Source organism: Elgaria multicarinata, chromosome 8 (genome assembly GCF_023053635.1).
Source record: "Elgaria multicarinata webbii isolate HBS135686 ecotype San Diego chromosome 8, rElgMul1.1.pri, whole genome shotgun sequence".
Lineage (NCBI taxonomy): Eukaryota > Metazoa > Chordata > Lepidosauria > Squamata > Anguidae > Elgaria > Elgaria multicarinata.
Genome location: NC_086178.1, coordinates 67,687,859 through 67,713,288, shown reverse-complemented (window position 1 = coordinate 67,713,288; position 25,430 = coordinate 67,687,859). Strand labels below are relative to the sequence as shown.

Sequence of the window (25,430 nt, the reverse complement as noted above, 5' to 3'; positions counted from 1 at the left end):
ATCGTCACCACCATCTATTATATTATTATTAACTCACTTTTTTTATGAAAAAATGGCACTCAAGGTGACTTACAAAATTAAAATTGATTAAAACAATAAACAATACATTTGTTATAGCAACATAGTACTGTTTCAACCAAAGCAAAGTCCAAAAGCTGGCAAACACGGCATAGCTAGCCAGTTCACAAAACTCTGCCTTTATCTGCAAGTACTCTGGAAGCGTTGCCATTTTTTTGCTGCTAGATTTTGACATTGTGGGCTTTCTGCCAATACTGTGGAAGTGCCTCTTTGCAGAACTATTAATCTGTGTCAACAGGGTGTAAGTTTTTGCCAAACTTCAGGCTGGACAGCTTTAATGCCACAAAAATGAGTTCTGGAAGCAAAACATAAATATTAATATTCTTCAGGACAGTTCTGCTAATATCTCATATGGCATGCATTTTTGTGCACATTTCCCCCTAACGTACACTATATAATATATATATATATATATATATATATATATATATATAGTATATGTATTGTTCGATCAAGCAACTACATCACGAAATTCAGAACAGTGCGAACATGAAAGGATAATGGGGTTTCAGTGCACGTATTGGTTCAGGAAGTGCAAATTATGCTGGTTTGTATGAAAACGTGAACACAACAAATTTCTCTCCCATCTCTAACAACAGCTATCAGAAAGGGGGGCGGGGAGGAAGCCACAATGGGCGGCCTAGGCCTTAATGGGTTACATTAAATACTTCTGCAGCTGTAAATAGGCATGAACTCTTTGGGTTAAGCTTACTGAAAGTAGAACGTTGGACCTGGCTATGGTGACACATGCCGTAGTTACATCCTGTTTGGATTACTGTAACACTCTCTGCGTGGGGCTGCCTTTGAAGAGTGCTTGGAAACTTCAGCTGGTTCAAAGAGCTTCAGCCAGTTTCCAAGCACAATTCAAAGTGCTGGTTATCACCTATAAAGCCCTATATGGCTTGGGTCCAGGTTATCTGAAAGACAATATTCTCCCATATGAGACTGTCCTTGCTCTGAGATCTTCTGGGGAGGCCTTTCTCTCAGTCCCACCAACATCCCAGGCATGCCTGATGGGTATGCGGGAGAGGGCCTTCTCGGTGGCTGCTCCAAGGCTCTTGAACTCCCTTCCCAGGGAGGCTAGACTCGCTCCATCTGTGCTATACTTTCAGAGGCAGGCAAAAACTTTTTTGTTCCAGCAGGCTTTTGGAACTACTCTGGACCTGTGTTAATGTATTGGATTCCCCCCTTTTAATTTGTTACTGTTTTGAAAAAAATAAACATATTTTTAATTTTACTGCAGGTTTAATTCTATTTTACTTTTGTAAATTTATATTTATATGTTTTAATTGTACATGTTTTAATCTTGTAAACTGCCTTGAGTCCCAGTATTGGTAAAAAGGTGGGATATTAATAATAATAATAATTATAATTATAATAATTTAAGCACATATAAACATACACTCAAATTAAACCTACTAGCATGCCTATACAGGGATATTTTGAGTTAACTGCAAAACAGGAAATGAGAACAGCACCCTCCAAAAAACAGAAAACAATAGTGCTTGCAGTTTGAGTGTCTTTGTCACATCTGGATTGTCTTACCCGTGCTGGCCCCCATGACTTTTTCCTTTTTGTCACATGATACAAGAACAGGTGCTGCATCGACACCCGGCTCACTTTGACAGCTTTCAGAATGAGACCCCACTGGCACTGATACCTGCTCTGGGCCCCACCAACCCCTGCTCAGCAGCAACAAGATTTTAGAATTTCCTGCAATGCTTAGAGCACCCAAAATAGCATAATTCTCAGGCATTCTGGGAAATTTAAAATGGTGGCAGAAGGCTGCCTTCGGCTGCTACCAGGTAAGCCTATGGCTTGGGATGGCCTACTGATGTGTGAAGGGGCCTGGGTGGGTGGTATTTTGCCAAAGGTCCCTGACCTAAAATCCAGCCCTGGACATGAGTTTGGCCTAATCTACACCTGCATCCCTTTTGGGAGCAGGGAGGGATGATTGAGGGTTTGCAGCTTCTGAGATTGTCCCTCAGGGGCCACACATCAGCGAGTTATCCCAGAATTAAAGGAGAGCCTCCTAGGCAAAGTTTTGTTTTTGTTTGGTTGTTTTTACTACTCCTAATGCTTGCACAAGAGCAGAGATCCGCTCCTCCATGGTGCTGGAAGATGCTGAAACCCCTCCAAAATGTAGCAAAAATGCTCTCCCCCTCACCCCTGATACCCATGGGCTTGGCCCGCTGATCCTTGCTACTCGTGAAGAACAGTGACAACCTCAGGAGGGGGCCATGCTGCCCTCAGACCTCGGAATTATCCTGAGAGAGCGGGAAAAGGGGAAAAAAGCAGGTACTGATATCCTGGGAAAACGGAGTGGTCATCCCTGGATCACCACGGGAGTAGGTGAACATCATGTGGCACAGTAGGGACAACCTCGATACCATACTGGGATAAATGGCAGGTGTAGATGAGGCCTTTATTTTTCACCAATCTTGAAGATATGGTAAATACTTACTTATGGCCATTTCCCCCATTTAATATGGTGACTTCTTGTGCTCCTACGAAGGCAATTCCTTTCCAGATTGGATGCTTTATCCATTTAAATTCAACTGCTGTAATGTCTCCAAGAATATCTACATCAGCAAACCTTGCAAAAGTATGTCTTGGGTAAAGCAATCCGCTACAAAGGACACACAAATTTTACCAAATAAAAAACATATTAGCTAATTTTCCACAGTCAAGTTTGAAAATATTTAAAGAAAAATTACGGTGCAAGAAATATATTGCTTGTGGGGATAATTAATTTGTACACTGTCAAGAACTCCATGTGTGTGTATATGTGTGATACTGGACTGTGAGATCATGTCAATGGTTTGATTTTATTGCTGAACTAACTGGGAGCTCCCTTCAACGGGCCAAGTCATAAAGCCATGTGGTGATGTAACCACCTGTGAATCTGCTAATTCGAGACAGCCTCTCCTAGTCAGGAGGCACCTGATGCACCATCAAAACTCCGCATGATTACACACAAAGGAGCAAAAACCCTGTGTGCACCAAAAAGGGAGTGGTGAAAATAAACCCTTGGAAGTTTGCAGGATTGGGACAAAACGTCATACCAGGGACGCACAAAAGGGCCATTGAAATCCTTGGGCACTGACACAGCCAAGCAAGCAAAAGCACCATTTCGCCCCAAAGGGGGAGGGCATCCATAACGCCATGGAGTGGGACAAAACTTCATACACACAAGGCAAAATGATAACCCTGCCGCCCCCTGACCAAGATGGTGTTTTGGCTTCAATCATCCTATGCACACTTTCTGGAAGTCTGATTGGACTTACTTCTGAGTAGGTATGCATAGGATTACACTATCAATCTTCTATAATACTTCCCTAGATACCTGCAATCTCCCAAATACCTTCACCAAGCAAACCAGAGTGGTACCTTGAAAGTTCGATTCCAGTATAGCAGGAGGGCAGACCTGGTGCAACATTAGTGAGTTTAGTCTCAATGTAAAATACAAATAAGATGAAAAAGATATGTGAATGATTATTTCCAGGCCCTCAAGATAGAACTTACATTTCATAGTGATCTTAAACCTACTTGGTAATTGGGTACTCCCTTCTGAGCTTGTTACTTCCAATTAAGGCTACAACAATAATCCCTCTCATTTTTTGCATTCCAATCAATTTCACGGATATATGTTTCCTCCAACCTATGAAGGAACATTAACAAATTAGATTCATGTTGGATGCATAAATAAACAAACAAATAAACAAAAGCCCATCTTTTGGTGCAAATATAGTATTCCATTTCTCGATCAGATTTTCAAATCAACTATTTCAGAATACCTGGATGCAACCCTTCCCCTAAAGTCAGTGTAGTGATGCATATCCCATTATTCAGTATTAACTAGAGCTGTGCAGAACTCCACATTTGCCAGACTGTCATCCTCCAGTGAAAGTGGGGTCAGAATTTCGGTGACCTTCACAAGCTTTCTGCAAAAGTTGCATCACTTTCATGTGTGTGTGTGGTTGGGGTACTTACAATTTAATGAAGTGGCCATTTTTATTATTATTACTAGCTGTACCCGGCCACACGTTGCTGTGGCTCAGTCTGGTTAAATGGAAAAGAAAGAAAAGAGAAAGCGCACGTTTCTAATATGTTTAATTTCACAATGCTTGTGGGTACACAATATTTTTTGTTGTTCCATTGTCTGTGCAGATATAGAGATTGTCTGGTTTGCTGACTCTAGAACACGCAACATATAATTGTCCATGTGAGATCCAATCCGTGTCTAGATCTAAACCGCACAATTCTAAAGATTGGCCCTGAGCTTTGTTGATGGTGATTGCAAACGCCAATCGAATTGGGAATTGCAATCTCTTAAATTGAAATGGCATATCCGTTGGAATCAGAGGAATGCGAGGAATGAGGACATCTTCACCTTTGAAAGGTCCTGTCAAGATTGTTGCTTCTACGACGTTGCTCAGTAATTTTTTTACTGCAAGCCGCGTGCCGTTGCAAAGCTTTGGCTGGTTGATATTTCGCAACATGATAATTGGCACGCCGATTTTCAATTGCAGTATGTGTGGTGCCATCCCTGGCAGATCGAGTGAATTCAAAAATTCTGTTGGATAACTAACCGCTTCATCTGCTTCCACAACAGTGTCAACGGACTTGTATGTGACTGCCTCGCTTTGAATGTTAGACTGAATAATATTGTTAAGTTCGTAGTCGTCTTTGTTCTTGGCCGCAAGAATAGCTCGTTCACTCAGCCAATCGTGATTCTTATAATTGGTTTGAATATTAGGAAATACTTTTTCAACGAATTCTTCTTTTGACGTCATTAAATTGCAGAAGTTATGAGGCAATGAAATTCGTCCTGAGGTCAGATCAACCAGCACCTTTCCGTTCCCAATTTCCAGCAATTGACGTGAGAATATCTCAGCTGATCGATCGTTTTGCAGCTGGACACGCATATTTGTAGTTAATTTTAACGTCTTTACTTGTCGCCACAAAGTAGAGTATTTCAGGCAAGCATTTACTTTGTCCGCTGGTGTCGATTGAGGAATTACAGGTAATGTTTGCCTGAAATCTCCTGCAAGCAATATTAATGTGTTCCCAAATGGTCTGATGTTTCGACGCAAATCTTGTAATGATCGATCAAGAGCCTCGAGCGATTTTTTGTGCACCATTGTGCATTCATCCCAAACAATAAGTTTGCATTTCTGCAATACTTTTCCCATGCCGGATGCTTTGAAAATGTTGCACGTGGGAGTTTCAATGAATTGCATGTTCAATGGCGATTTCAAAGCGGAATGAGCAGTTGTTCCACCTGGTAGCAATGTCGCAGCTATTCCGGATGATGCAAGAGTTAAGGCTACCGTATTTCTTCGATTCGAAGACGCCATCGATTCTAAGACGCACCCCATTTTTAGAGATGTTTATTTGGGAAAAAAGGGCATCTTAGAATCAAAGAAATACTTCCCTCACCGCCCAGCCAACCTCCCCCCCCCTCCACGCTTTCTTCTAATGGTTGTGTCCTTTTCTTTTTTCCCTCTGTGAGAGAAGAAACTGCCGTTTGCGCAGGAAGAAGGGGGGGCATTGAAACAAAGAGTAAACTTAACTCTCCTATCCCACTCTTTACTTGTCTGTGCACCAGGGGACGACGACACGCAAGTCCCATGGAAATCGATGGGACTTACAAATAAATTTGCCTAACAAAAAACCAGGCGCTTACCCAACCAGCTCCTCGCTCGCATGGCTCGAGGCTGCTGCAGGAGCTTCCTCTTTTCCTCTTACCGTATTGCTTCGATTCTAAGACGCCATCGATTCTAAGACGCAGTCCATTTTTAGAGCTCTTTATTTAGGGAAAAAAGTGTGTCTTAGAATCGAAGAAATACGGTATGTCATTTTGGGATCGAATTGCTGCCAGAAACAATCTAATTAGAAACGTTTTACCAGTTCCTCCTGGCGCATCTAAGAAGATTTCTCCAACCCCGTTATTGACAATTTGCATTATTTGATCGTAAATGCCATTTTGCTCAAGTGTTAGCTTAGGAATATTTGATTGCACATACGACAAAAGATCACCCGTGTTGTAATGTTGTTCACGACACAATTCTACATCGAATGAAGCAGGAGCAGATCGATTCGGTGATGGCATTCCCAATTGATTGAGAACTTTGTTCGCAATTTCTAAGCACAAATCTTCAATCATTATCAACGCTTCGTTGTAGATTTCTGCTGTGAAATCCATATTCATATTTGAATTTTCCTTGCGTATTCGACGGAAAATATCTTCAGCCATGTGCGATTTATATTTCTCCCATAACTCTGTTGGAGATGAAGGACAGCAGGCGGTCAATATGATTGCAAACAATGCACAAATTTGATTTGGATGTGACGTGTTGCACGCGTCATTAATACATACATCCCAGTGTCGGTCGTTCTCCAATAAATTCAGAGCTTGACATGCACTGCGGAAAGTGGCATGTGTAACGCCGTTGACAATTCTCAATTGCTGGAAAGACGTTGGACCAGGCACATTTACTAACAGCATGCGAAGAAAGAAGCATTCATCTTGATTGGGATGCATGGTGTACAGTCTGCCTATCGTAGTTTCTTTGAAAATGCCAGGTTGTCCGTCGACTCGTTCTCCTCGTTTGTGTCTTTCAAATGTTTTTCTACTCGCATTCCATGTGTAATACGTAGGCACTTCCGAATACAGCAGTGTTTTCGCAAACGCGTCATTTTGACATAACGTGAAGAAAGCAGTTAACGTTGTAGCCAGTGGATTCAGGGCTATTTGTTGCACATTTGCAGCTGTGAAATAAACGCGTTATCCATTTTCTAGATGTACTGCTAAGTGAACAACAGCTGGACTTCGTTCATGTATGGGAAATGAAAGAATTCGCCATACAGATTCATTGCTGCTTATGTATCTTCCAGCCTGACCAGCATGTGTTGCTTTTACGTCCAACAGATGGCGCTTTTTTCAAAAAACATCTTTTTACCTGTCACAGGTGTGACATCTATATAATATAGGTATATAAAAACACGCGCGTATTCGAATGCAATGTTGTGTCAAAATTTCAAAGCAATCAGTGAAGAACTTTCAGAGATTTAAGATTTTGAACAAACGAACATTTACATTTTTATTTATATAGATAGATTTTGAAACGGGCGAGCTGCTGCACACAGCAGTGGTAGCTGGTCATATTAAAATGGTTTTAATAACAGCATTGGGAACATTGTGATGTGATGATGCAGCATGGATCCCAGCAACATTGCATGGAAAAAAATATGGCTGCCCTTGTTTAATGATTTTAAAAAACAAAACAAAAAACAGGAAGACCAGTCAGCCATGTCATTATGAGCTTCTCTAAATGAGTGATTCCTTGTACTTTTGTTGTTGGTCATTCACAGAGGTTTGCGGGTCAATTACATGATGTTGTCAATGTCCAGGACACCTCCCAGGCTATTCCAGGAAATCTCACTTTTTAAAAAACAGAGATAATGTGATAATATATGGGAAATAATGGGATCTCCCATTGTGTAAACTCAGTGTTGTGCTACAATTCTACCACTAGATGGTGCTGTCTCATTGAAGTGAATGGAAGTGAATGGAGCACACACACAGAGAGTATTAAATACATGTAATGGCGTGGATCATAATCTCAGAAGGAAAGTGAAAACAAAAAGCCCTGGTAAAGCAGCGGGATTTAAAAATATATAGAGAGAAGCTCTATATTGTAAGTACCCCACCCATGTAATGTTTTCCCCCTCCCCCTCCCACACCTGAATGTTGCCGACCCCCTCCCAACCTTTGGGAACAGTTTTGCTCTTCCAATTCACCTTGTGAAGCCCTCGGTGGCACAACGTTTGGTCCAGCCCTAGTTTTAACAGGTACATTACTGGATCACAGCCAAAGAGTGAGCTTCACAAAACACAAAACAAAATGCAAATCTCCAAGACAATTGGTGCCAGAGGGCCTTGGGACAAGATGCTGTCAGTAGCTGCCTCTCCCTGAGTAGGCCTATCTCTTTGCCACAGTCAGCACTATCCATTTGTTTGCCCTGTCTCTCTGAGCTCAATCCACATCCCTACCCAGAAGGAGAGGGCAAGGCTAGCGAAGGCTGTTGTTCTTTTTCCTTGTCTTTGTTTGCACACTTGGAAGGGACAAGTGAATAAGCAGCAACAGCAAGTATCAGGGCCCAAGGACTCATAGGGAGTCAGCTGTATGCCCGATGATACTGATCCCTGAAATAGGTCCTCAAAGCAGCTGACAAGACCCTTTGGAGATGATTTTTGATATGGGGATGCACGTGTGAGACCTCCTCAGATCATTATTTCCTCATTCAATCAACATTTCAATTTATTTATTTTTAATAGGATGTGGCATGTTAGATTGTTGGATGTGTTGCGATAAACCAAGCACTTCAAATACAAGAGAAAAATGGTTGTGAACCAGCAGTTCCACGCAAGCCATCCCATGTAGAGTAAAGGTCAGCACACTTGAAAAAGAAGCCACATGGGGGCCACTTTAGTCAATATGGTGGTTGTCTCTGCATGGCAATCCTTTGGTGAACGCCTGGATTCATCACCAGTTTATTTGTATGCCACTTTTCCGTGGTAAAGTACCATAAGAATTTAAATAAAATATAACATTTCAAGATGATTCAGTAATGATAATAAGAAAACAAAAATTTAAATGATTATACAAATATTAATAAACATACACTAAAAATAGACAACCAGCTAAGAATTCATACTGGACCTGACAACAGAAATACAAATAGCAGCAAAAATAATACCTCTTATCCAAGACTAAATGTTGCATCCAGCAACAAACCCTAAACTAAGATGGTCTTTACTAGGCACCTTCAGCTGTAGGAATAAAAGCGCAAACCAATGCAAGAACTACAATTCCCAACATGCCCTCATCTCTCATGGCTGGCTTTGAAGATCTACAAACAGGCCTTCGAGGCAGAATTGATTACAGCAGACTTCCCCAATCTGGTGGCCTCCAGATGTCTTGGACTGCAACTCCCATAATTCCCAGCCAGTTATGGCCATTGACTGGGATGATGGGGGCTGTAGTCCATAACATCTGGAAGGCACCAGGATGGAGAAGACTGGATTACATGACTGGAATTTAGTCCTAAATTGGAAATAAAAATGATATTTAAATGAAATAAATTAACACTTACTAGCAAATGGTGGGAAAGCACCAGTATTTAAATAATACCCTTGGTGTACATCTTGGTGTACATCTGAAAAACAATCAGCATAGTGACCCATCATTGGACAGCCCTCCTTCGGGCATGGAAAGCATTTCCCCTAAAAATATATATAAATACATATAGGTTATTTATTAGTTCTTAATTTTAACTTATTTGATGCCCCATGAGCTGAAATAGACCCATTTTTAATTTAGTCCCCACAAAGCCTGGATTACATTTTGTATTATTATATGCTTTGCAGCTTACACTTTCGAGGGTATCATCACTCACTCAGTTAAGCAATCTGGACTTATTAACTTAGTGAGCTTGTAAATCATATCTGGATTTGATACTTACTGATATAAAGTTGTCATATGTATTGCACTGGAATCCAAGAAACCCATCAGGAATAAAAATGCTGTGATTATAATACTGAAAACTTCGCCAATGCGAGCATTGAAGAGATTTAGAAGACAAAATTTCTGCGGGTGCGGGGGAAAGAAATTATTATTTTAGTTAGGGCAGCCAATGATGATTAGCATTGTTACTCTGTCATTAAGCCAAAAAAGGCTCCCTAGATATCTTACAAAGAACGATAATCTAAAAGCAGAACAGAAAAAGCAATTGAGCAGTAGAAGGAAAAACAAAATGTATGCACTAGTGCTTCATTACAAAGTTCTATCAACTTTTGACAGAACTATGGGTACTAATGTAACATAAATTGGTAGAAGATTCAGGACAGATAAAAGGAAGTATAACAGGAAGATAAAAGGAAGTACTTCGTGACACAGCATATAGGCAAACAATGGAATTTGCTACCACAAGAAGTGGTGATGGCCACCAATTTGGATGGCTTTAAAAGGGGCTAGACAAATTCATGGCGGAGAAGGCTATCAGTGGCTACTAGTCCTGACGGCTCTGATCCTGTATCAGAGGCAGTATTTCTGAAGATACTGAAGGAAAGACACAACTGAACAAAAAGCATAATTTCTATTAAGCATCCGAAAGCTTTCAATTTATAAATAAAAGGTACCACAAATTATTAAAAGGAAAGGCAATGTTTATTTTCTTTTTCATCTGTTAATAAAAAAACTTAACGTATTTTCATACAGTTTTTTAATTTCTCATTGAAAGATAGTTTTTAAAAAAATGGTCAAGTAGATTTTATCATTTGTACTTGTAGAATGTTCTTGTATCATTTATCAGTAGCTTGGAGAAGAGGAGGCTGAGGGGAGAATATGGTATGGAGCATATGGATAGGGAGATATTTTTCTTCCTCTCTCAAAATACTAGAACCTGAGGTCATCCCATGAAGCTGATTGGTGGGTCTAAGACAAATACAAGGAAGTACTTCTTCACACAGTGCATAGTTCAATTATGGAACTCACTACCACAGAACGTAGTGATGGTCACCAATTTGGATGGCTTTAAAAGGGGGTTGGATAAATTCCTGGAGGCGAAGGCTATCAATGGCTACTAGCCCTGATGGTTGTGTGCTATCTCCAGTGTCGAGACAGTAAGCCTGTGTGCACCAGTTGCTGGGGAACATGGGTGGGAGGGTGCTGTTGCACCATGTCCTGCTTGTTCATCCCTGGCCGATGGCTGGTTGGCCACTGTGTGAACAGAGTGCTGGACTAGATGGACCCTTGGTCTGATCCAGCATGGTACTTCTTATGTTCTTACTTAATATCAGGTTTACACTAAATTTTATATATCAAGATATTTCTCTTTTTCTCTTTGTCTATAAACAAGTAGTATTACAACTTAAAACATAGAAGTTATCTTTTTAATAGAATTACGCTGCATCCCTATACCAACTTACCCAGGAAAAAGCTCCATTGGACTCAGCAGGGCTTACTTCTGAGTAGACATAGTGCTGTTAATACATTGAAGATTCTGAATAAATAAATTAAGTTTACCTCTCATAACTTCATTGATATCACACCTTTTACATAACAGGTGTCCTTTACAGCCTGGCATTGTCTTTCCACCATTTGGATAAAAATCAAGATGACCACATGGTTGAATTATTCCTTCTGAAATACAGATGAGTTAATGTAAATGTTCACGTTTCTACTACCATGTTCAGGATTGCTGTAGTGGAAAACTCACCATACCCAAAGAGCGGACGACCCATATTGGTGTGAATAACATCAACAAACTTTGCATCAGATGGATCTAATCTGACTTCAGGAGGTGTGTCATGGAATAAAGGTCCAGCTGGATCCAATCCTAAACAAAACAGAAATGGTTTTTCTGAGCCCCTGAATTATGTAAGGCAACTATTTCACACACTTACTATATTTAGAATAAAATGCACTTTATACTACAGAATACTCAAACCACAGAACAAAAAAATGGTTGGGGAAGCACACAAAATAGTCAAAGTGCATTTCTGGGAAGGGCTATCTTTAGTCTCACAAGTGACACAGACATGTGTGGGAATGGCAAACTTGGCAACATGCATTTATCACCCAGAACTCGCTCAGATGCACCCTTGTACCACAGATCCCATGATCTCTTCATAGATTCTTATGGCCAAAATTCTAATCTCAAAGTATGCACCCGTTTTTCTTTAAATAGGTATACTCCAATATTGATTAATGGTAATAAAGAAAAGCACACTGGATTTGTGAAAAGTTCCTTTCCTTCAAATAACCACTGGAGTTTAGCAAATTAGGAGGGTAGGCAGAGAGCAGCACTCCACACACACACACACACACCCTTGCCTATGCTTTGTGGAAGGAGTCTTATTTGGGTTCTCTCTGGCATGAGCATATTACATCTTGGGTTAGGACTTCTCTTTCCAGTTCTCTTAATTCCTTTTCATTCAGCCACATCCTGACAGAATTTCATGCAGTCACCACCACCCCAACTCCCACAGAGCAAGACTGACGACTAGAAGGAGAATTTTGTTTACACCACCCAACAGAGTAGCTCTTGGGCGCATTTCTGATTTCCAACAGTTCAAATTTAAATAGATGTGGTATAGGGTTTGGTTAGGAGTGGATATCATTTCTCTCCAATAATTCAGTAGGCTGTCTTTTAGTTCAATGGCTAGAAAACTCTGGACTTTACCTCTAGCTCTCCATGGGACTAGAAATAGCCACAGGGCTTCCCAGTGACTCTTACAATATATGCTTGGGAAGCATTAATTCCCACCCACCCCCCGCCAATAAAATGATTGCTTTTTTAAAAAAAAAAATCTATTTTTCATAACTTTCTGTCTCATATAACTGTTCATAAGTTTTGTCTCACAGTTTGTGGCACCTGTTATTCTGCCGAGGCCTCGTTTCCTTCTTCCGGCTTCCCCTCCAGCATGTGCTCCAAGACTATGTCCAATAATATGTACATTGGAAGGGGGATATCCATAGGTTGTCTATATGAAAGGAGAGAAAGGAAGGAAATATTCTATATTCTCAGCAAGGAAATATCTCACAGTAAGGAAACAATAGAGTAACAGTAGAAGTAGTCATACCTGCAATCACTCTTATTTATTTATTTATTTATTTATTTATTTATTTATTTAAAACATTTATATCCCGCCCTATATCATTAAGATCTCAGAGCGGCGTACAGATAAAAACATACAGTATAAAACAATAAATATGCACAGTTAAAAACAAATTACAAACTTTTGGTCTGTAAACCTATGTATCCTTACTTGAACTCAGTGGAACTATAAAGATACACTGGGCTGTAAGTATTTCATCATAAGACAAATCAGAGTCTTAAAGCACCTTAAATACTAAGAAACTTATTCTGGCATAAGCTTTCATGGACTCTGTTGTTTTTGCTGGAATTTACTAACATGGCTAACCTCTGGAAATCATAAGAAAAGCAGATTTAGTTCCCACCAGGCACTCACTAACTTGATTCTTATTGACTGAATTTCTTCACCATTAAAATTAGAAGCATTCAGTGTGGGATCCAACTTTTTGGAAAGACCCAAATAAGTCTTCTCTCAAAACCACATGCAGCAGTCATATTCTCTGCCTTTGTGGTTGCCCAAGGAACCAAGTACGTCATTTTTTCTGTCCTAGGGACAAAGCTATAACATGCCATTCGCCACCAATGATCCCACATCTTTTTGAAAAAGTGGACGATGGATTAGGCCCCTAGAGATATTTCTAGTTTGCTTTGCATATGCTCCTTGCGTATCTGGCTGACTGATTTCTGTTTCTAATCAAACACGGCACAATGCCATGTATGTTTATTAAGTATCCATAAGCAACAAAAGGCTTTTAGACACTGACCCCTGTTTCATCTTGGGATCCAGAGTCACTTCTTTTCTGAATTTTGGAGAACAGAGGCCTAACTTGTTTGTACACAAACTTTGGCCTGTAAATTATATGAGCAGCCTGGCTCCGAGACTTCAGGACCCTGCATTATTATAATACATGCCCACATTCCTACCTTTAGTCAGCTCCTTGATGCAGACTATGAACAGATAACACCCTGGTATTTGGATGAATATGGTGCATTCTTGCCTAGAAGGGTGCAAGACTTGGAGACATTACAGGAGGGATGGTGTAAAAGCCAGAACAGAATGGAACAGGCCGGAACAACCCCTTACATTAAAAAACCATACCAAAACCAGTGGCATGTGTTAGGAACACTTGGGAACAATATTTTAGGACTAAAACCATTGCAATATTATATCACTATTAACACCAGAACTCCCAAAACAACATCTGGAACAGAATGGGAACGGTCACTTCTGAACAAGCGATATCAACCAAACTCACCAGTCACGCATAACTTCATGGCAGGAATGCAATAAGCCACAAAACATCCAAAGAAACCACATTCCGATACCCGTTCCGCGCACAGCGCATATTGCCCAAAACGAGCCGGGACAGCAGCTTCCAAGTGAGATATGTTAACCAAACTCACCAGACATACATTACTAGGTGAGCCTGATAGAATAAGCTCCAAAAATTGCCACAAAACCACGTTCAGATACCCGTTCCGGGCAAAAGTCTGTATTGCGCAAAACGGACTGTAACAGCAGCTTCCCAATGAGGTAAGTCAACCAAACTCACCAGACGCACATTACTAGGTGGGACAGATGTAAAGTTCCAAATATTGCACCTATACCATGTTCCGATACCCGTTCCGGGCAAAAGTCTGTATTGCGCAAAACGGACTTTTGCCCAGAATGGGTATCGGAACGTGGTTTGGGGACAATATTTGGAGCTTTTTATATTTGTGCCACCTAGTAATGTGTGTCTGGTGAGTTTGGTTGACTTACCTCATTTGGAAGCTGCTGTTACAGCCCATTTTGCACAATACTGACTTTTGCCCAGAACAGGTATCAGAACGTGGTTTGGGGGCAACTTTTGGAGCTTTTTATATTTGTCCCACCTAGTAATGTGTGTCTGGTGAGTTTGGTTGACATACCTCATTGGGAAGCTGCCGTTATCGCCTGTTTTGCGCGATACAGACTTTTGCCTGGAACGGGTATCAGAACATGGTTTGGGGGCAATTTTTGGAGCTTATTATATCAGGCTCACCTAGTAATGTGTGTCTGATGAGTTTGGTTAACGTACCTCACTTGGAAGCTGCTGTCCCGGCTCGTTTTGCGCAATACGCGCTATGCACGGTTTTGGAACGCAGTTTCTTTGGACGTTTTGTGGCTTATTGCATCCCTGCCATGGAGTTATGCATGACTGGTGAGTTTGGTGATGTTCCGGATGTTGTTTTGGGAGTTCAGGGGTTAATAGTGATATAATATTGCTATGGTTTTAGTCCTAAAATATTGTTCCCAAGTGTTGCTAACACATGCCATTGGTTTTGGTATGGTTTTTTAAATATAATTGGGTTGTTCCGGCCTGTTCCATTCCGTTCCGGCTTTTACACTGTCCCATTACAGGACAATTTAGTAAGTGAGTTTGCCATGAGGATATCGGGGCTCCTCCTGCCTGTTGGCAGGAGCTAAGGAATTCTGGGATTTCTAGTTCTTGAAAGAGCATGACCCATAAAGAGGAACCCTTTCCTCAAACTACAAATCCTGGAGTTCCCCACGCAAGTAGTCATTCTCTCTGTTTTAGAGGGGGAGGAGGGGAGGAGGTGGGTCAGGTGTGCACCATTCAGAATATTGCTTGTTCTAATCCTGCTTCCAACTGGCTCAGAAAATCTCACAAGCTCTTACAATAGCTTGAAACTCGCATACACATTCTCATACATGATCAACAATTTAGACTCAATTCATGATAATGGTTTTGCAGCTCAGGATGTCCTGACACTCAATTCCTTGGGCCCCCATAAAATACTTATACCTCTCCCCATGTTTGTGCCCTCCCCTTTGTACGGTATCTGTTTCTACCTTCATTAATACTGTCATGTATAGTCAAATAATTAAGAACCATCATTAAATTCTTAACAGGAAACCACATATAAAACATTTGGACTTCTTTATTTCAGTGAATAGAGAATGTTTACCTCTAGATAGTCCAAGAAATAAGCCAGCTCAGCTCCAACAATACGGACATTTTGTACGGCTGTGGTGTACGAGTTATTCGAACCACCTTCCCAGTTTATTACAATACAGTTTATATCTTCTTTTATAAGCAGGAGCTGAAAGGACCACAAAGTAACCAATAAATGAAATAAACATTTGGTTGGATGGACCTAGACTAATGATTTCTATAATATTTTTCTATGTAATCAGCAGAATAATGGGCTGGATCCAGACCTGGGCATATTTAGAGTAGACCCAGTGAAACCAATGAGAAATAGGTTAGCCATGACTAACTTAAGTCCTATTGGTTTTAATGGGTCTACTCTAAATATGCCCAGGTCTGGATCCAACCTATTATTCTGCTGATTACATAGAAAAATATTATAGATATCATTATGTTTTCTAAAATAATAAACAATAGAACATAAAAAACAAGAGAACAATAGAGCTAAATATAACAAATATAGGGTTATCATCATCATATACTGATCACTATCTGAGCTCTGCAAGTGTTGGTCCCACTTATTCCCTCCACTGATATGTTCGGGTTCTGAGTGCCATAGCCAAAATGGCTCCTCTCATGCACAAGATGGAGGCATCAGCAGGCATGGGGGAGCCCCGAGGTTTGCAGAAGTACAAAAGAAATTAGGGGATAATGCACTCAAAGCACCACACTGAGGAGTGAGCTTGCTCAGTGTCACAAAATGCTGACTGAGGGCCAAGCTAAACATCCATTAAAACATGCATATTGCAGGTATGTGGGCTAGCTTTCTCTACTCTCTTGTAAGTGCACATGACCCCAATTCAGATCAAAACCATATCACTCCAGAAGAGCAGGATTTAAGCTTCCTCCCCATCCATTTCCCCCCATAAATTGAAAATAAAAAACACCTCATGAGAGGGGGAGTAAAAGAAAAAGAAAAAAATCCATTGACTTCAACAGAGATCTCTGTATTTTTCATTTTTCAACTCCCAACCCATTTTTGGGAGGAAAATAACCAGAAAACTGTTTTGGGATGGGTGGGCATGGAATAGAGTGGGGGGTGAGAATGGAATGGAGTGGCTGATCCCACATTATTATTATTATTATTATTATTATTATTATTATTATTATTATTATTATTATTATTGATGGTTTAAAGAAAAGAGGGACCAGTATGGCCACATTTTTGTATCATGAGAAGGAAAAACTGTAGAATGATTTAAACCAGTAGAGGCTGGTTGCTCTGATGTCAGTGGGGTGGTGAATCCGTTCTTGGTTTCAGTCAGGATTCTAAAGGAGCTGTCCAAGGCACTGAACCTAATTTTGGAGCTAGGGTTCAGCATGTTGGATATAGAGTGCTGACTGAAACCCAGAGCACTGAAGCCCCCAGTACCCACAGATTTAAACGAAACATTATCAGAAGAAAATTTACATCTTTCCCATTTAATCTGAAAGCATGACTGATGTAGGTTTTAGTGCTGTTTATTTTTTGCTCTGGAGACAAAAAAACACTTAACTCTATAAGAAGAGGGGGAGCTAGCTGTACCCCTGCTATCCATGCGCTGGGGAAACCATCTATTGAGGGTAGTCTGCTGTATGAACATGTGAAATGTTCCGTACATGGGGTTTCACATCATGGGAACACAGAGAAGATGTCCTCTACAGATGTGCTTCCCCAATGTGTAGACATTGTGGGGGATGGAGATGGGACCACCGGGTACAAACCCCTCATAGAAGGGGAGATGCCAGAAAACAGTCATAGTGGATGTAGAAAAATAGTTGTGTATGTTAGCTCCCAACCACTTTAGCCTCCCGCAAGCCAGTCATGAGTATCTGCCATCATAGCATTCAGCTTCTGGCATGTCACTGTAACATAAATGTTGCGTTTTGAGTGTTTGTATTCTAAACATCTGATAAACAGATGCACATGAGCACTGCTCCACAGGTTAAAAAACCTTGAAGGGTTCTGTATAGGCATAACACGTTGAATGTCTAAGTATCCATGAGAATGGGCCTGAATTCCTTCTTATTTAGCACCATTGTAAAATACTAATGTAATAACTACGTAGTTCTGCCTTCTATCCTGATCGTATAGCAGTAATGATTAATCTATATAGCATTTTCAAGATGAAAACAGAGCAAAAGGTCATTATAATCAGTTCATTGTAGCATCCACCAACATTTTATTTTTTTCAGGTAGTTATATGTATTCAGTCATACATAAAAGGAAGATAAAATAATTTCCATGGTTATACCTTGCACATCTCTACTATGTGATGATACCGATAACCAGGAGCATAGCCATGTATAATAAAACATGTTATCCGTTTTGTTCTGAAATTTGAGACTCTAATTGTTGATGGATGGAGAGCAGATATTACCTAGATTAAGGAAGAAAAAGACATATCTTGAGGATCTCTCCTGGTATTTCCACTTCTTTGGAAATAAGATGATAATGCTATGCATGATCAAGACAAATGGCCAGTTCACATGACAAGGTGGCTTATGACCCCTGATTAACCCCCGATTTAGCCATGGTGCATGCAGGATGCATGCAATCACCATTTTGAATATATGACCTCTGACCAGAACGGTTTAGAGTGGTGATGTGTTATATGAACCCAGCCATCGTGGATTAATTAAGGGTTAAACAACCCACAGTTCACCCAACTACTTATCAAGGGTTAAGTCTGGGTTGCTTAAAGTTACGGAACAATCCTATGTCTCCTCAGATTGTGTCTGAGGAGCCATAGGATATGGCAGATTATTGCCCCACCTCCCGGGCCACAGACCGAACCACACTGTCAGTGAGGGGAATTCTCTCCACCCACCACACCCAGCTGCCACAGAAAGTTTTGAGGTGTCTGCTCTTCTGAGAAGACAACAGTAACCTCAGAAGAGAGTTGGGAAGGGGGGGAAAGAGGCATGACAGTGAGTGGGGAAGGGAGAGGAGAGGCGCTCCACTGCCGTCCTCTCTACAGCAAGGTAAGTCAGGTAGATGGGCTTCTTAAGGTGAATCAGCCACAAAAACACTTCTGCCATTCCACTCACCTTGCTTTGCTCTTACCAGCAGATTAAGCTAACAGAACATCATCAGATTGGAAAATTCAATCATAATGCAACCCTACGCATGTCGACCCTGCAGTAAGTCCCACTGAGTTCAAAGAGACTTACCCACAAGTAAGCAATGATTAAGCAACATATCTAGGAAAATAATAATAATACATTGACAGAATAGAATTGTGAGTACAACGGTGAGGTTAGTCTAGATACAGGCTGAATGCTGATGTATATTATTAGATCAATCTTCGTTATTAAAATGGTCTCTTACCTGGGAATGTGTAGGGTTTTCTCTAGTGTACAAGAAAAAAGTAGTATTAACAACCTCTGGAGATTCTGGCAAGTTTAGCACTGGCCGTTGTAATGTTCCACCCCAAGGGGGATCATTTGTAAAGCAGCCAAATCTGCTGTAACATATTTCTGAACCTGTAGCAGGTAGAGAGGATGGTTAATATTCTGAAATCAGCAATGCTTAGGTGATACAATTGAAGTTCTTACCACTTTTAAGAAAGATATTAGGAAAGCAAGAGCTATTATGGAATGGTTTTTTCCACTCCATCAATGAAACTGTCCTTCCTTACTTTATTGGACTTTTCTTTCCCCCACTACAGATAAAACTCACGTTTGTTGGACTCTGGGAAACATAGCATTAGGGAGTTAGCAGGATCAAGATTCCATCCATAAGCTATTTGTCTTTTAGATAGACCTTGTATAGATTGAAGGGCTCAAACTAATTTTCTTTCCCACGTTATCCGAAACAAAAAAGTATTACCACATATTTAGCATGATGTTCCCCTAAGCGCCGATCCATCATGAGGAACACAATTTCCTGTCTTCCATAATGAGTTGGGAGGAGTACCCATGCTGTTAGCAGCTTTCAGGAGCATGAAGATATGTGGTAAGGCTTACTTACGTAGCAGCTGTTACACAGATACAACTTTAAGCAACTTCCCTGTCACTTACTGTTAATGAATATTAATCAAGGTTATAGCATTCCAGTTTCCACATCATTGTTGGCATTTTTAAATTACTTATATTCCCCATTGCACCCAAATTCATTCATTTCTTTGCACCCATGGAATGGATACTGCTGGAATTCCGTGCCCTCGCCTCCTCCCTGAAGAGTTGGGGGACTCTCCAGGGAGATTTTGAGGGCCTGTGGGGGTATTGAGGGGAGAGGAAGTCCCATTTTGCCAATGGTAGCTGTTCTACCACAACAAAGAAGTTGGAACCAGCCCATTTATAGGCCTCCCTGAAACAGAAGTTATCTGAGTGGCTGAGAAGCAAATACAATATTTATTTTATTTACAATATTTCTATACCGCTCCCTATCCAAGATTTCGGAGCAGTGAACAAATGAGGTAAAAGAATAAAAACAGAATAAAAACATCATTAAAACTACATTTTAAAACAACTGAAACTGATAGTAGGCACACCTGGCCGTCACATCTACCTGGGCTGTCATTTGGATCAGGGCAGCTTACATCTGTGGGGAAGGAGCAGGAGAGTGAAGGCAGCAGCTCAAAGCGCCGTGCCTTTGAGAGGCTCAAGGCGGCCTGCAGCCCAGCTGAGCATAATGTGTAAGGAGCAGCAATATGTGTTGTGCAGGGCCGAGGGAGACATGGTGATGGCAGGGGAAGTGCCATTATAGGGAAAGGAGAGATAGATATATAACACCCATCTTACCTTCCAGTTGCCCTGCCAACCTGGGGAACTTGGAGAATTAACCAGGCCATCCACAGAACCTCTCCTTGCTCCTATGTAATACCAGGTCAAATATCATCTATGACTTTCTTCTGGATGAGGAGGCTGACCTGGCATGCTTCACAGAGACCTGGCTGGGAGATGACAGTGGCCCAACATGGGCCCAGGCCCTCCCAGCGGGGGTACTGTGTTAGGGAGCAGGTGAGGGAAAGTGGGCGGGTGTGTGTGGAGTAGCTGTGGTCTATAGGGATAATCTTAACCTGGCCAGATGTTATTAATCTTAACCTGTGATGCCTTTAACGATCATTTCACAGATAAAATCTCTCAGATAAGAGCTGACTTAGATGCACTCATTATAGCAGAAGTTGACAATGGAGTGTCCAGGAACTCTGTGAGTAGGATTACACTGGATCAGTGTCAGTTGGTGAGTACCAAGGACATGGCCAAGCTGCTTGGACAAGTGAGGAGGACAACTTGCCCTCTCGATCCCTGTTCTTCTTGGCTGGTTGCTCAGGCAGGGCCAGGCAAAGCTGGTAATAGGCCTGGGCCAGATGGGAAATGTAGGCCCCATTTCACAATGCTCATTAAGTATTTTTTTAATCAGTTCTAAATACATATGAACTAGAACGATTTATAAAAAAGGTAATGGCAAGCACTTTTATTCAAGATGTATATAAGACGTCACTTCTTCACATTCAGAAATGCTTTGGGCAAATTCATCATCAACAACAGAAAAATCAAGCAACTTTGCCTTGTCAGTGTTAGTACTGCTCACTCAGAGGAAAGCTGGTTTGTAACAAATCTTTACCAAAGGGTCTCCCTTTGCCTCTACCAGGGGGACTTAGAGTAGGCCCCCTCAAAATCATAGGCCCATGCCAACTGGCCCCACTGCCCTCCCCCTCTGCCTAAGCCTGCGCCCAGGGAGGTGAGGCAGTTAGATTGCAATTACAACATATTATTAATGCATCCCTCAGGAAGGGGAGTTTCCCATTATGCTTAAAAGAGGCGGTGGTACAGCCACGTCTAAAAAAGCCCTCCCTGGATCCCCTGGACCTTAATAACTATAGACCAATATCAAATCTTCCATTTTTGGGCAAGGTGATTGAGAGGGTGGCTGCAAACCAACTCCAAGCAGTTTTGGATGACAGATTTTCTAGACCCATTTCAAACCGGCTTCAGATCAGGATAGAGAGTTGAGACTGCTATGGTCACATTAGCGGATGATATACTCCTGAGTATTGACCGAGGGAGTGTGTCCCTGCTGGTAATTTTGGACCTCTCAGTGGCTTTCAATACCATCGACCATGGTATCCTTCTGGATTGCCTGAGGGGATTGGGAATCGGGGGCACTGTGCTTCAGTGGTTCTGGTCCTACCTCTCGGGCAGGTTCCTGATGGTGATGCTTTGGGATAGCTGCTCCTCAAAGAAGGAGCTGCTGTGTGGTGTACCACAAAGTGCCATCCTTTCCCCAATGCTATTTAATATTTACATGAAACCGTTGGGAGAGATCATCCAGAGGCATGGGGTGGGGTGCTATCAGTATGCTGATGACCCCCAAATAAATTTCTCTATGCCTTTGATAACAGCGTCAGCTAAGGATAGTGTATCTTCTCTGAATGAATACTTAGAGGTGGTAATGGGCTGGATGAGGAAAAACAAACTGAAGCTGAATCCAGACAAGACAGAAATGCTTGCTGTCAAAGGCCACAACCTGGGTTTGGAGGTATGTCAACCAGTTCTGGATGGGATTACACTCTCCCTGAAAAACTGTGTTCGCAGATGGTCCCCTGTGGAATCTCATAGCTCAACTGCCAGGGGGCTGAGGAACAGTCAGCCAATGTTACTCTCTGAAATTGGTCCCATAGGTAGGACCAGAACTACTGTAACAGACTGCCTCCAATATTAATACCATGGAGTTGATCCAGAAGGATACCATGGTGGATGGTATCAAAAGCTGATGAGAGATCGGGAAGAATTAACAGGGTTGCATTACCCCTGTCCCTCTCTTGATAAAGATTATCCATCAGGGTGACCAAGGCTGATTCAGTCCCATAACCAGATCGAAACCCATACTGGAATGGGTCTAGATAATACGTATCCTCCAAGAGTGCCTACAGTTGCTTCACCACAGCCCTCTCAAGTACCTTCCCTAGAAACTGGGTGTTTGTGACTGGGCAGTAGTTATCTAATACCGTTAGGTCCAGGGTAGGCTTCTTCAGGAGTGGTCACACTACTGCCTTCTTAAGGACAGCAGGAGCCACCCCTTCCCAAGGGGAAGCATTAATCACTTCTTGGACCCACCCAGTCACATCCCCTTGGCTAGCTTTTATTAGTCAGGAGGGACAGGGACTGAGAGGGCAGGTTGGTCACATTGCTGCAAGCACGTTATCCACATCATCAGGCTGCAACAACTGGAACTGATACCACAAAATCAGAAGATGGTAGCATCAGTCAAAGGTCATAACCTGGGTTTGGAGGTGTGTCAACCAGTTCTGGATGGGGTTACACTCCCCCTGAAAGACTGCATTCGCAGCTTGGGGGGTGCTTCTGGATCCGTCACTCCAAATGATAGCCCAGATACTGTAGATGTGATGGCCAGGAGTGCCTACTATCAGCTTCAGCTGATACGCCAGCTGTGCCCCTTCCTAGAGTTGGAAGACCTATAGACGGTTGTGCACGCACTGGTAACTTCGAGGCTCGAATCCTACAATGCACTCTACATAACGCTACCTTTGCGCCTAGTCCGGAAACTTCAACTAGTTCAAAATGTGGCAGACAGGTTGGTCACCGGTACACCTAGGGGTGACCACATCACAGCAGTCTTAAAATCTCTTCACTGGCTGCCAATTAGTTTCCGGGTGAAGTATAAAGTGTTGGTTATCACCTTTAAAGCCCTACATGGTTTGGATCTAGGCTACCTGCGGGATCGCCTTCTCCCATACAATCCGCCTGCACACTCAGGTCCTCTGGGAAAAATTTACTCCAACCAACAAAAACAAGGCTGACAACTATTACCCAGAGGACTTTTTCTTCTGCCGCTCCCAGTTTGTGGAATGGCTTGCCAAGAGAGATTCGTCAACTTAACAGTCTTCCAGAATTTAAGAAAGCCATAAAGACTAATCTCTTCCGGCAGGCTTACCCAGCTGAATTTTAAGATGCCTTTTTTTAATGGTGTGCTGCTTTTAATGATGCACTGGTTTTAAACATTTGAATTAGTTTTATGTATTTTATGGTGTTTTTATTTGTGTTGTACCCCGCCTCGATCCAGAGGGAGAGGCGGGTAACAAATAAATAAAATTATTATTATTATTATTATTATTATTATTATTATTATTATTATTATTATTATTGGAGCTGTGCTAACAACTGTATCAAGCTTACTGTGGAGACAAATGATTTTATCCTCAAAGTGCGATGCAAAGAGGTCACAGCAGGCCCTCAATGGGGCCAGGGATCCATTTACTATAAACATCTTATGAAATCAAAGTTATCATTTTAGAAACACAGCAGAGTGAAAGAAACTTCATGGTATTAATGAATTAGAAGAATAAAAATACACAGAGCTAAAACAGTCTAAAAACACAGGGTCCTTCCAAATGGCCACCTCCTAGTGCTACCAATCAAAAGGCATTATGGAGCTATTGCATTTCCCCTTGCTTAATGGATTTTCTTTGGTAAGACAAAAGTTGGAAGAAGTGGTAGAAAAATATACAAGGGATACACATGGAAGACCACACATAATGTCCTGTGAATGAGGGCAATTGCACAATCATAATTTAAACATAGCTTAAAAGGCCTGGATAGATATTTGCCTGAAACAGTTTCCCGTGTTCCTAAAATAGAAGCCTTTATGAAGTCTGCAATCTAACCCAAAAGACAAAGGTCTTTGTCTAAGTACAGAATGGATTTTCATACAAATATGAACTAAATTCACCCGCCCAAATCTTTAAAGAATCCAGTTGTAATTTTTATAAAGTATCATAACAAAGGGCATCATTTCTTACGACAAAGCAGAATCTTTTACTTACATTTAATGACTGAAAGCAGAGCACTGTCTGAAGGAACATTTTTTAAAAATGGAATATAAAAAGGACATTTTATAATTTAAATTTATAATTATGAATTTTTATAATATAAATTTCTCCATCAAGATTTCACATGAATATATAATCTGTGAATGAATACATTCAATGATTGTATTATTGTCCTTAATCTCACCTCTCACTACTACATTCAGAAATAGTGCAATAAACCAAACACCAAACATCTAGAAGAAAAAGAAACGCTCAGGTTAGTTGCAACTCTGGAATCCAGTTGAGGTTATGTGGACTCATTCTGTTTATGTCTTGTTTTACAATGCAAATGTCTATACCCATGATGAAATGTGATGCAAATAATCAAGGACAAAGCTATATATAGTTGTGTTATCACAAACCCAATGTATAAGGAATATAGTTATGTCTCTATATTGCACACTTATTACTGGGCACTCATGGATTTTTGCATGCCCCTCTCACAACGTTGTCTGCCTCCTGCGCACCTCCCACCCCTTCTAGCCTTCTTCACGCGACAAAAAACACACCCCAGTAAGTCCAACTTATTTTTAAAGATGGAAGTTGTTGCTATCTCCTACTATATGCAGGAGAAGCAGCGCGATCGAAATGGCCCACTGAATGGGCCATGTACAAGTTGTTTACTTCCTTTTTCAAAAGAGGAAGTAATGAGGGACAAACACGCGGGTGGAGAAGCGACGGTAAGGAAGCACAATTTTCCTCTGTGTGACGACGCTTTCTGTCTATAATATAAGAGTCCTCAACATTTTTGGTCATTTTGAAGAAAAGTAAAGATATCTATGAAGGATCTATCTGATTGTTAAAAAGCATCCCATTGTTAATACATTTTCCTTAAGAAAACTTGCATTCTAGAAAACAGTAACAGAAGAGCTTACCAAATAAGTGAACAATTGTTT

The 25,430-nt window shown here is 41.2% G+C and overlaps 1 protein-coding gene across 1 annotated transcript; it reads right to left on the bottom strand.

Annotated features, from left to right (window-relative positions):
* Nucleotides 1-309: 309 nt before the first annotated feature.
* LOC134402216 (pancreatic lipase-related protein 2-like) lies at nt 310-24,728 on the bottom strand. The gene is made up of 12 exons (XM_063131575.1): nt 24,680-24,728; nt 19,029-19,183; nt 17,953-18,078; nt 15,696-15,830; nt 12,522-12,630; nt 11,364-11,483; nt 11,171-11,287; nt 9,609-9,733; nt 9,240-9,369; nt 3,628-3,739; nt 2,543-2,707; nt 310-373 (listed from the first exon to the last, which is right to left on the bottom strand). The coding sequence occupies exons 1-12, from the start codon at nt 24,726-24,728 to the stop codon at nt 310-312; spliced, it is 1,407 nt and encodes a 468-aa protein (XP_062987645.1).
* Nucleotides 24,729-25,430: the final 702 nt, after the last annotated feature.